General features: G+C 43.8%; 1 protein-coding gene across 1 annotated transcript in view; it reads left to right on the top strand.

Moving 5' to 3' along the window:
- Nucleotides 1-8,040: 8,040 nt before the first annotated feature.
- Isy1 (ISY1 splicing factor homolog) overlaps nt 8,041-13,020 on the top strand; it is a 15,821-nt gene continuing 10,841 nt past the window's right edge. Inside the window, exons 1-5 of the mRNA XM_050165435.1 lie at nt 8,041-8,177; nt 10,407-10,429; nt 10,918-10,969; nt 11,482-11,547; nt 12,016-12,058. Coding sequence (XP_050021392.1) covers nt 8,175-8,177; nt 10,407-10,429; nt 10,918-10,969; nt 11,482-11,547; nt 12,016-12,058 — 187 coding nt within the window. The 5' untranslated portion in view covers nt 8,041-8,174. The remainder of the gene's footprint in view (nt 8,178-10,406; nt 10,430-10,917; nt 10,970-11,481; nt 11,548-12,015; nt 12,059-13,020) is intronic.

The raw sequence follows: 13,020 nt of genomic DNA, 5'->3' as shown, positions 1-13,020 counted from the left end.
AGGCTTCTGATCTGAGTTTGAGCCCCGAAAGTTGCAGTGAAGGGAGTTCATAACAGTTCCATACAAAGCACAAAACACTTTATTTTCTGATGTGCAATGCAGCATTGCAAGAGACTTTTCTTTGACCAGTAAAATAGGATGTTGGAGCATTTGGCTACAAGGTGAACATCAGAAATCTGAGGTTTAAAGTTGAGTGCCCACTGTTTCATAAGTGAGAAATTGCATAAAATGTGGTACTAGAAAAGTATAAAATCACCTTGGGGTGTGTGTATAAGGGGTAGATGAACCAATTCAATGTCATGATTAGGCTTGTGATCCATGCCCTGTGATAGTATGACCATACATTTCAAAGACCAAAGTATTTCGTGATCCCAAACACCAGATAAGGGAGTTAACTCATGCAGCCTTTAAACCTTTAAACCCAGCACTCAAGGAGGCAGAGGTAAGTGGGGTCTCAGGCCAGTCTGGTTTACAGGGAGTTCCAGGGCTGTTACACAAAGAAATCCTTTCTCAAAAAAAAAAAAAAAAAAAACTGTAAATTTCGGTTTGGGGAACCTTGCCCACAAATGATCTGTTTGCAAAGTTGGTTAATGCATGTGTTAGTGGCTTCTTAGGGAGATAGCTTCATGCTGGGTATGGCACCAGGGGACATAGAAGAAATGATTGCACATAAGTCTAGCTTGGTGAACCATGGATTTATTACAGGCACTTAGTTAGGTGGCTCAACAGCTTCTGCACCCTAGCATATGTTATGACAAGCACATCAAGTAGCTCCCTGTACAACTTAACAGGTAGCCTGTGTAGCCTGTCGTGGGTGTCTACTCCAGCAATTTTTACAGCTTTGAGAAACAAGAGGCCTTGAGAAGATTGTAACTTGCTGAGTTTTTAAGCCTTATTTCTTTTTTTTTTTTTTAAGATTTATTATGTATACAGTATTCTCAGTACTCTGCCTGCAGGCCAGAAGAGGGCACCAGATCTCATTACAGATGGTTGTAAGCCACCATGTGGTTGCTGGGAATTGAACTCAGGACCTTTGGAAGAGCAGGTGGTGCTCTTAACCACTGAGCCATCTCTCCAGCCCCCTAAGCCTTATTTCTTTGTCTGAGTTCTAGGAGCCTCCCTTTAGGAGGGAATGTTTTCATTAAGGAAGTAGCTATATGACAACGTATTCTGTTCCTAGTTTTCCAGTATTTGACAGAGTGGTTGGCTAAAGATTGGTAGGTCTAAATTTCTATGGTTTTTAAGTTACAAGTATATGATTTTCTATATCATTTTGAATACATTGCTTTTGCATTGTCTTAGTATCAGGTGAACAGTGTGCATATAGAAGTGGTCCCAACTGTTGTTACTCATAAATAATCATTCTACAAATCAGCCCAATCTTCCAAGTGCTGTGCCTATATGAGTTCAAAGCAAAGATCCTATCATGAGTAGTTGCTAGTATGAACCACTTATTGAAGTTGGAAATTCAAACACTTGGGTTAAAATGTTCAAGAGTAGGTTTTGAGCCATCAATACTTTACAGGTTTCCAGATGGTTCTAATATGCCGCCAGATTGAAAACTACTAACTTAGATGACTACAGACAGGTATTACTGTCGGAATAGGAATTTCAGAGCAGCTACAATGCTAATTCTCTTAATTACTGTGGTTTCAGGTTTTTGTTACTTTGCATGTCGTATAAAGAATTGGCCCCCTGGTCTACAGAGCTAGTTCCAGGACAGGCTCCAAAGCCACAGAGAAACCCTGTCTCGAAAAACCAAAATTAAAAAAAAAAAAAGATTTGGCCCAACTACAAAGTTGTTGCTCATAATTAATAAAATAACTATCTGATGGTAAGGTCCATGGTATAGTACTTCAATCTTTCAGTCTATGTTTATACTAATTTGCTCAGAAAGAAAAGATTTATGAATGAGGCATATTGACGTACCACTTACAAGTCAGCCACATGTGATCACTGGAGCTCTTTGGGGAACTCTTCTGGTCAAGAATTGATTAGAGTTTGATGTTTAGTACTAAATATTTCTGGCTGATTTAGGGACAATCCTATTTAGGGATGTATTAAATATTTTGTATAGTACTTCAATACAAAATTAGATACACGGGCTAAAGAGATGGCTCAGCAGTTGAGAGCACTGGCGGCTTGACCCTGCTTCCTGAGTGCTGATATGTGCTACCATATCCAGCAAAGATTTTATTACTTTGTATATGTCTGAGTGATTACCATATGTATAGCTGCCGAGGCCACAAGAGCATGTTGGATACCATGGTATTGGACTTAGAGGTGGTTGGAAGCTGCTTTATATGTTTATTGGTGTTTGCCTACTTGTATGTCTGTGCACCATGTGTGTGCCTGGTGCCCACAGTGTCAGAAGAGGGCATTGAATCAGAAACTGGAGCCATGTAGGTGCTAGGAGCTGATCACAGAATTTGGGTCCTTTTAAAGAGCAGTCTTTTGGTGGGAAGTGGGAATTGAAGTAAGCTTTTAATTAGAACTTTATATACTGACCAAGATGAAATTTGGTCAGGATCACTCCATAGAAACGTTACAGGTGAGTTCACCTGAGGCATAAGTTGTTGGGGCTTGTATGTCCAAAACCCATAGGCCACTGTACTTTTCCATGAGGCTTTGTTATTTTCAAGAACTACAACTCCCAGCATTCCAGGAAGTTACCTGGTCCTTGGGCAGATGGGACTTAGAGGTTAATTTAAGGCATAACATTCCTTACTTGTATCTTGTATCTTGGGTCAAATCCTTGACTCTTTGATGGGTATCAGTTTACATTTAGATCTAATAACCATTAGCTTAATGGTACCCAAACAGGAATTATTTATTGTATCAATGGTGTAAGAGCCAACAGTAATTATCAGAAGCAGAAGGGCCTAAGACCCTGTGATGGATAATATCTTTGTTCTGTATAAAGGATGCTGTACTGTATAGTATTGAGCCCATTTTTTTGATATATCGATTGACATAGATAGCCATTTTGTCCCCTAAGTCAAGCAATTTTCTTTTGTCTCAGCATTTCCAGCCTGTTAAGGGGAGCAGGATGATGTACTCTCTTAATTACTTCCGGCTGAAACTGGGGCATTGGTTGTCAGGGCCCAGGAAAGTTGAAAGGCTAGTCAATGACCAGGCAGTGGGACATTTATCAGATGTATCTGGTCAGCTGATCCAGGTGAAGGGACAGCAGTCATCTCAGCTTTCACCAAGTCTAGAACTCGGCAGCTTATAGTTTGCATGTGCTTCCCGAATAGTGTCTGTCAGCAAAGTGGAAGTTAGAAGTTAAAATTCAGAAATCTAAAGAAAAACCTAGTATTTGGAAGTTGCACCTTTGGCCTGTGACAGGTAGCTCCAAACCTCATGTGGAAGAGTAACCAGTGTTCTTAGTCACTGCTGAGACATCTCTCCAGTCCCTTAACTAAGTTTTAAAATCAGGTTAACAATGACAGAAATGTCTTGGACTGAAATAGTTGTGAAATAAGCAGTAATGTGGAGAAGGCATGGTGGTGGCCGGGTGGTGGTGGCACACGCCTTTAATCTCAGCACCCAGGAGGCAGAGGTAGGTGGATCTCTGTGAGTTCGGGGCCCGCATGGGCTACAGAGTGAGTTCCAGGACAGGCACCAAAGCTACAGAGAATCCTTGTCTTGGGGGTGGAAAAAAAAAGGCATGGTGGTATATGCCTGTAATCCCAGCCTCACTAGGAGTTCAAGGCCATCCTTGGCTACAAATATTTCAGGCCATCCTGGACTACCCCAGACCTGTCTCAAAACAAAACACAACAAAAACCTTATAAGCCTACACATGCCGTGCTGGAGAGGCGGGAAACGGGTCTCATGAGTGAATATAGGCAGGGCTGTTTTCCCTCTGAAAACTCTAGAGAAGAAATGTGTGTGGTGCGGGGTATTGAACCCAGGGCCTTGTGCATGCAGGATAGGCACTCCATCACTGAGTTACATCCTTGCCTTCTGCTTCTAGCTGCTGTCCACATCCTTGGCTTTTGCCATGTCAGCTCCCCTTTATTCACAAGATGACAGGTCTCCACTGAACCTTGCCTTCCCTGTTATGAGGGCCCTTCTGATTCCATGGAAACCACTAGAGAACATGGGATGGCACCCATTTTTGAGTTTCTTAGTTACACCTACAAAACCTCTTTTGGTCTGTAAGGTAACAATTTTCAGGTCCTGCCAGACAGTGGTGGTGCACACCTTTAATCCCAGCACTTGGGAGGCAGAGTCAGGCAGATCTCTGAGTTCGAAGCCAGCTTGGTCTACAGAATGAGTTCCAGGACAGGCTCCAAAGCTACAGAGAAATCCTGCCTTGAAAAGCCAAACAAAACGAAACAAAAAGAACATAAAACAAAAACCAAATTAGGTCCAGGGGATAAGGGTGTGGGCATCTTTAAGGGTTGTGTTTGGATGTTTTTGTTGTCTATCATACCTTCAATAAATTCTGGAAAGAGGAAACAACAGTATTTGATTCTCATAGAAGGGGTGAAACTTGGAAGTGTTCTTCCAGTCAATTCATTCTACTAAGTTTCCTACCGTACTGGCGTAGGTGACAAAGCAAGGCCTGGATGGATTGAATTGGCAAGAATAGATTGAATTGTCCCAAATCAGGATTCTTCTTAAAAATTTTACTTTTTTTTTTATTCACTTGTTTTGTGTGTATGGGTGTGAATGTGGAGGCCAGAGGACAGCTTTTAGGAGGCAGTTCTCCTATCATGTGACTTTCAGCATACAATGACAAGCAGCCACATTTCTTTGAACTGTGAACTGGGTATGGTGCTGTACTTGCCAGTTCCTGCACTTGGGAGACTGAGGCAGTATTAGCATAGAGTTCACAGTTGGTCTCGGATATAGGAAGACCTTGTCAAAACAAAAAACAAACAACAAACCAATCCAGAGGTAGTGGTTGCACACCTGTAGTCCTGGGAATCAGAGGCAGGAAGATCAGAGTTCAAGTTCACCCTCAGCTATAATGATAGCTTCAGGCCAACCTGGGCTACTTGAGAACCTGGCTGAAAACAAAAGCAAGTCTTTTTGAAGCCAGGTTTGGGGACATATGTCTTTAATCGCACTACTGTGGATTCAGGTTTTCTGTGGATTTGAGGCTAACTTGATCTACATACGGCCAGGCCCCCCCCTCTCTCTCTGTCTCTGTCTGTCTCTGTCTCTGTCTCTGTCTCTGTCTCTCTCTCTCTCTCTCTCTCTCTCTCTCTCTCTCTCTCNCTCTCTCTCTCTCTCTCTCTCTCTCTCTCTCTCTCTCTCTCTCTCTCTCTCTCTCTCTCTCTCTCTCTCGTGTTTCTCTGTGGCTTTGGAGCCTGTCCTGGAACTAGCTCTGTAGATCAGGCTGGTCTCGAACTCACAAAGATCCGCCTGCCTCTGCCTCCCAAGTGCTGGGATTAAAGGCGTGCGCCACCATCGCCCGGCTGCCCATTTTTGTTTGGGATAAAATATATAACATAATGGGTACAACACATCAAATGCAATGGCTTCAAGACATTTCTAATTTTAGAGAGAGAGAGAGAGGCTCTAGGCCTGGCAGTGGACTCTGTACTGCTCATGAGACTTTCATTTCTCAGTCCAAGTTGGCTGTTCCTAATTAAGGTCGCCTCTCAGAAAAGGGAAAAGGTCAAGACTTTCTTTTTAAAATATGTGGTTCTAGGTATTTAACCTGGTAATCATTCATTTCATGGAAGTAGAGTGATGAACACCTCTCTGACTCCATTTGTTGTGAAATATTTGTTTAACTATGTGGCATTTGTTTATGTTTCTGAATAATTATTTAATTATGTAAAAATGTGTTGCTGTTTTCCCTTGCCTGCCAAAGGCACCTGATTGGTCTAGTAAAAAGCTGAACAGCCAATTACGAGGGAGGAGGTATAGGTGCAACTTCTAGGGAGGGAGAGTAAGTAAGGAGGAGGAATTTAGACTTGGGAGAAAGAAAAGAAGATGACAGGGAGATGCCAGGGGCCAGCTAAACAGACACGGAGGAAGCAGGAAAGTAGGACACACGGAATGAAAGAAAGGCAGAGTCTCACAGCAAAATGTAGATGAATAAGAAACAGGTTAAAGCTAAGTTAAAAAAGCAACTGGAGCCGGGCGGTGGTGGTGCACGCCTTTAATCCCAGCACTCGGGAGGCAGAGGCAGGTAGATCTCTGTGAGTTGGAGGCCAATCTGGTCTACAAGAGCTAGTTCCAGGACAGGCTCCAGAGCTACAGAGAAACCCTGTCTCAAACAAAACAAAACAAAACAAAAACAAAAACAAAAACAACTGGGACAAGCCTAAACTAAGCCGGAACATTTGTATTTAATAAAAAGTCTGTGTCTTTATTTGGGAGCTGGTTGGCTGCCCAAAGGAAAATGCCAGCTATGTCTATTTCCACAGTTTTTCCCTCCTTTCAAACTTATGGACAGTTGAACAGAAAAAGCCAAACGAGCTCCACAAATCTCTAAATATAAAATGTCATGGTGCTTTAGTTATGCATACATAAAGGGGTAAGGAAAAAATTTGGGGTTCCTGGCCCAAAGCCATTATTTGGTGATATCCACATACCTAGTTGCAAGAAGTGGGAAGACAGGTTCTAGCTGGCGGCCATTTGCCCACTTACATAGATACTCTTAAGTACCTGTCCAATCCTGTTTGATCCTGAACTCCTCCTAGTGCACAGCTTTCCTTGAGAATCTGTATACCAATGGTTGAATCTAATGGTAGAATGACCAGGAGCAGGGAAAGTCAATATAGCGGGCTGACTATGGCCCAGATGTATAACCAAAATGACTGCTGAATGTATAGTCAAAACAAATGCTAGAAGGTTCCCCCACACTACCCTTCCGGTGATGCCATTGTGGTTTTTACCATCAGAAATGCTGTAACCCTGAGCTTTGGCGCAGAGAGTGCTTTGGGACAGGAGCCTGCCATCAGCTGCTGGCTAATAAAGGACTCTAATTTGGCCTTATATGCATGGTGGTTAATATTCTTGCCTGAACTGTGACATGAGTGTTCTTAATACAAACTCAATGGGAGAACCCACCACTGTTTCTAGCGCACAAATCTCTGGCAAGTGTCTCATGTAGTCTCCAACCCCCAAGTACTCCAGGTAGCCTTTTCTTCTCTGGACCTTACCTCTGTATTTTATTTTCTCCTCATTACTTTTTTGGTTTTGTTTATTTTTCGAGTCATTGTTTCTTTATGTAGCCCCCGCTGGCTGTCCTGGACTCACTTTGTGGACCGGCGCATCTTCTGAACGGTGGAATCAACGGTGCCCAGCCCTTCTCTTTAGTTTCTGAGGCAGGGTCTCACTATGCACCCCTGGCAGGCCTGGAACTCTCTATATCGACCAGCCTGTCCTCCCTCTTACAAAAACCTGAATGCTAGGATTAAAGGCATGGGCTAGCAAGCCTAGCCTTAAATTTGTATTTAAATCGGTGGTCTCTGACTTCTGGGAATGTGTGGAGAAAGGCCTGATTCGTTGGCTCACACCTTTCTTTCACGATCACATTCACCCTGTCAGTTTCTTGGGAACAGTCACTTTTAATAATAATAAGTGTTTCCGAAAAGGAGGAAGGAGGGAGGAGGAAGATCGTGGTCTTAGGCACCGTTCAGCTCCAAGCGAATGACAGGCAGTCGTGAAAAAGGCCCCAGGAAGGCAGTTTTGCTCCACTGGCTCCCCAGCCAGCGTGCCAGGGACCCGGGTCCACGCAGGCGACAGTACTCCTGCAGGGCCCCGAGTGGCTGTGGACACTCAGTGCATTCAGAGAGGTAGAGGAGTCATCTTCAAAATGGTCAAGTGCTGTCCTAGAAGGATAGGAAGGAAAGAAACAGGCAAACTCTCTGATCGCGGCTAACACGACAACAAACTCAAACGCTGACAGCCTCATTGCCGCGGCGCAAGCGTAGTCCCGCCCACCCGCTCACGTTGCGCGAGACGACGCACTGGACAGACGTCGACGGAAAGCCGCCCACAGAGCGTGGCTGCGTCTCCCGCCCCTCCTCCGCTCTTTTATCCGCTTCCGGTCTATAACTTCCGGTCCTTTCCATTATTCTTCCGACAAAAAGAGAGCAACCTGTTGGCTACTAGAGTTTTCCGTTCCCGCGCCGGCCCGGCTGGTCCCGGACTGCAAGGCACGCTGTTCTGTGGCGCGGCGCCTAGGCGCCCTCGCCGGCACCATGGTGAGTGCTGTGCGGAAGGCTTCGGGCTCCTGGGTGCGAGAGCCCGGGTCAGTGGGCGGCTTCGGGGTCCCAGGCCTTGTGAGGGGTTCTTTTTCCCGCCTGGCGTGGGTGTTAGAAATTGCAGGGGAAAACTGAGTTGGGGAGCTGAATTACATTCCGGTGGTTCAGTCCGGATGAAGCACATTATGGATATAGGACTGAACGGGCGGAGGATCCACCAAGGTGTTCTCAGTTTTCACAGATAAAATTTTCTCAAGGGCAGGGTCTTCACATTTTTGCTTGCTTAGTGCCCGAGACGGAGTGAGTGAATGACTGACCTGGGATGAAGTGTTGAGAGGTTGTTACCCTCGGTTTCATTCCCTCAAGAAGTGTCTAATATGTAGATAAATATGAGATCACTGCGAGAATTGGCACAGAGAGGCGTGGTTACCGTAGTATTTTCAAAGTGAAGAAGACCCTATGGCGGCTGGAAAGATGACCACTTACCTCACTTCAGTTTCCAGTTCACAATCATCTGTAACTTCAGTTTTAGGGGGTCCAATACCCACTTCTGAAATTAGTGTGCACTACACTCAGGTGGTGTACATAGGCAAAACCTTCATACACATACAAAAGAATCTATATATTTTTCTACGTGTATTAAAAGTAGAAGTCCCCTTAAAAGCGTATGGAGTTGCTTTAACACCTCTGAGATTTGTTGGTATCTTTGAGGTCTAGTGTTGAGATCTGTATAGTCTTAGCCACAAAACCAGCCCATTTTGGTAGATATTTATCCGTATGCACATTCCAAAGTATGTTTATGAAACAGGTCGGAGTTTATGCATAACCATGTAATATATACAAAATATGGGCATTTATTCAAATAGATAGGTCTTCTTTTCAGTCTGGGATGTTTTACAATACCAAATAGAAAAAAAAGCCATTAGTACACTTTTTGGGGGGAATGTTACTGTATATATATGTAGGTACAAACAGATACATACTCTTATTAAATAAAAATAGATAAACAAAAATTTAGGAAGCACATGATGCCATGGAGTGGTTACAGAGGATGTTTTGGAAGCCACTAGAGGCTGTTAGCACAGAAGCCTAACAAGGAGAGAAAGCTGTCGTGAAGCGGCTGTGCCTGGAGGAGGGCGTGTCCTGCTCTGCTGTCACTTCCCTTTATCCACCCACCCTCTGCCAAGTTGCTTCCAAAGGAGAATCTGAAGTTAAATGAAGCTCAGTTTACCGCCTCTATCAACCATGTATCTGATTAGCTTCCCACATTTATCTGAAGACGTCATCACGAAATTGTGTGTGGTGCAAAGGGAAACTAGGTTTTAGAGAGACCTTGTCTCAGAGATAGTGAGAGGAAGAGCTCGTAGCAAAATCTCAAGTCCCAAATTTAGCGAGTAGTCTACAACCCGAGTGAAGAAAATGTGTTGTCTTCCTGACCCTGTGGTTTAGGGATCATCGACTTCGCACTGATGTGCAGCACTTGTGTAGAAATTGCTTTGCAGAAGCCAGTCTTGTGCTTTCCTCTGCGCTCACAGCCTGCTGTGCATGGTGGTGCATGTGTAATTCCAGTAGGAGTGGGAGAGGGCTCAGAGAGGTTAATGGATTAACACGGTTCATTTTGCACACATGTATGAGTTAATGGATTAACAGTACATTCTACAAATGTGTATGATCATAAAAAGTAAATAGCTTAAAGAATGACAAGAAAGGAAACGTTTGAAGTGATAAAAGGTATTCTAGGGGCTGAGGAGTTGGCTTAGTGGTTAAAAGCACTTACTGTTTGATGTGGGATGCCCCTCTGTATGCTGTGAATACGTTTTATTACCATTGGTTAATAAGAAGTTGCTTTGGCCTATGGCAGTACAGAATATAGCTGGGCGGGAAATCCAGACAGATGGAGGGAAATGCTAGCAGTTGACGGAGGAGTAAGAATTAAGCCTCAGAGTGCTTATTCGGGAACTGACGGGTGAGAGAGAAACTACCAGTTACAGCAGATTTGGTTCCCAGCATCCATATCAGGTGGCTCACAATTGCCTGTACTCTAGTTCTGAGGACCTGACGTTCCTGTCTCTCCTGGCCACTGTTCACACATGGTGCACCTACAGGCAAGCAGGAATTTGAAAGAAAAATAATTAATTTTTTAACCCTTTAAAATCATCATCTAAAGTCAACCACAAGAAAAAACCAGATATTCTAAACTCAGTGTTTTCTTCCTTTGTCTCCGTCTAGGCCCGAAATGCAGAAAAGGCTATGTGAGTATCAACTGAAAATTTTGAGATTGACGACCAGCACAGAGCTTTCACATGATCCCTTTGGCGGGATCTTTCTAGAAGCGGCTTCTTCTCTCCTTGTGCTAAATAGCATTCCTGTGTTTGCTCGTGTTTTCTGACATCTTCCAGAACATATGCTGGAAAACATTTCCCCACCTGTGGATAGGTTGGGAATGACAGCGAGAGCATGCATGATGTTAATTAATCTTTTAACATTCTGTATGTTGCTAATCACAGTAGTCTGATAGAGTTTCCCCAGTCTGTACATGCGGTAGTGTTGGATACCCGAGTGCTCAGAAACACACTTAGTGTTGGAGGCCTATCCCTTGGAACTTGAAAATCCTTGGCTGCTCTGGTTTCTTTCTTACTGTTCGCACTAGACTTTAGATGTGGTTCTGAGCAGACAGACCTGTCCCATCCAGGAACTTGAGTGGTGAGAAATCTTATAGGGTCTTTTGTGTGACTGGCAGGACCGCCCTGGCAAGATTTCGTCAAGCTCAGCTGGAAGAGGGGAAAGTTAAGGTGAGTGAAGTTGCATCTTCTGGGAAGTGTCAAGAGGCAGCAGATTGGAACTCCTTAGCCAAGCTTCAGACTCCATCTGTTCCTGTCTGTACTTGCTGAAGCGTTTGTATACTTGAACTTCTGGTGTTCCTCTCTTCTGCTGGGGCACGTGATTATATGGCCCTGCATTCCTCCCCCCCTCTTTCTCTCATTTTTCTTTCTGAATCTAAAGATCTGAAGTGATGTCTGGGTTCCCTTGTCATTCCAGCTCTAATAGCGACTATAAGAAGGTAGAGGGTGGGCCTGGAGAGATTACATACTTGCATGTATTTATTTTAACTATAGTTCCTTTAGTAATTGTGTTTCCTAAGGAAAGATTGTAGAGTAAGGGGTAGGAATTGAGTATCCTCTAGCACTGTGACTTCAGGTGTATTTAGAGCATTAGATTTGTCAGGGTTCAAGCCTGAATCATCTGTGAATGTCACTTATGTGTGCACAGAGCTTAGTGGCAATTTGTGATGCATTCTCCTTAGGAACGAAGACCGTTTCTTGCTTCTGAATGTACTGAGTTGCCGAAAGCTGAGAAATGGAGACGACAGGTATGTTCTGGGTAAACCTGACCTCAAAAGAAGAAAATGCTTTTACTTGCTTCTTTCTGTCTCAATGATTAGTAACCAGAATTTATTATTATTATTATTTTTTTTTTGGACTGCGTCTCTTCTTGTGTTCCTGGCTATCCTTCTATAGACCAGGCTGGCCTCTAACTCACAGTCTCTGCCTCCCGAGTTTTGGGATTAAAGTGGGCCCTCGCACTGCCCAGTACTGTTTTTGATTTGTGAGAAGCAGTCTCACATTGTAGTACTCACTGGCTGGGATTTACTGTATGGGCCAAGCCAATCTTGCAAAGCACAGAGGCCTGCCTGCCTCTGCCTCCCCAGGGGTGAGGTGAGAGGTGTGCTCTACCGCACCTGTAGTATTTTTGTTAGCTGTGAATTACAGTTTTCCTGTGCTTCCCGATCTGTTCAGACACCATGAAAATGTGCCTGTTGCTATTTGTTTCCCCACAGATCATTGGAGAGATCTCGAAAAAAGTTGCTCAGATTCAGAATGGTAAGATGGCTAACCCTGTAAAGTGCTCTAGAATACACGGTTAGACATGGGGACCTCAGCCCGCCTCTCCTAATGACCAGTAAGGCAAGTCCATAGGGAATTAGCAGGGCCGTTGAGATGCGAACACTGGTCCAAGTGTGGTGCATGCCTGCAGTCCCAGTGTGGGCGGAGCTGAAGGCCGTCCTTATAGCTACACAGTACACAGGAGGCTAAAACAGAACATCAAAAACAAATTGTCAGTCAGCTTGACCTAGATGACATTTATAGAATAATGCACCTGATAATTTTACACTTCACTTTTTTTCCCTTTTGGTTTTTTTAAACAGGGTTTCTCTGTGTAGTCCTGGCTGTCCTGGAACTCTGTAGACCAGGCTGGCCTAGAACTCAGATCAACCTGTTTCAGCCGCCTGAGTACTGGGATTAAAGATGTGTGCCACCACCACCTGGCTTCTGCTTAACTTATTTTTTTTAATTAAATTTTGTGTTTTTTAAAACATTTTTCATATTTAAATGTATTTTGTTCATATTCTTCCACTCCCCAAGTCCTTCCAGATCCTTTCCCCTTCCCTACCCACTCAGCCATATTTAGCTTCTAGTTAGATTTTCAAAATGTCAGCAAGAAGGTATTAAAGCATATATATATATTTTTTCAAAATATTTATTCATTTATTATGTATACAATATTCTGTCTGTGTGTCTACCTGCAGACTAGAAGAGGGCATCAGATCTCATTTCAGATGGTTGTGAGCCATCATGTGGTTGCTGGGAATTGAACTCAGGACCTTTGGAAGAACAGGCAATGCTCTTAACCGCTGAGCCATCTTTCCAGCCCCTATATATGTATATTTTAAACTTACTTTATTTTTATTATTTTATGTTCATTGGTGTGAGGGTCAGATGCCCTGGAACTGGAGTTACAGACAGTTGTGAGCTGCCTTGTGGGTGCTGGGAATTGAACTCAG

The sequence above is a fragment of the Alexandromys fortis genome, unplaced genomic scaffold, assembly GCF_014885135.2.
Source record: "Alexandromys fortis isolate MF-2015 unplaced genomic scaffold, M_Fortis_MF-2015_v1.1 scaffold_158, whole genome shotgun sequence".
Taxonomy (NCBI): domain Eukaryota; kingdom Metazoa; phylum Chordata; class Mammalia; order Rodentia; family Cricetidae; genus Alexandromys; species Alexandromys fortis.
The sequence above is the reverse complement of the archived record's forward strand: the minus strand, read 5'-3'. Positions and strand labels throughout refer to the sequence as shown.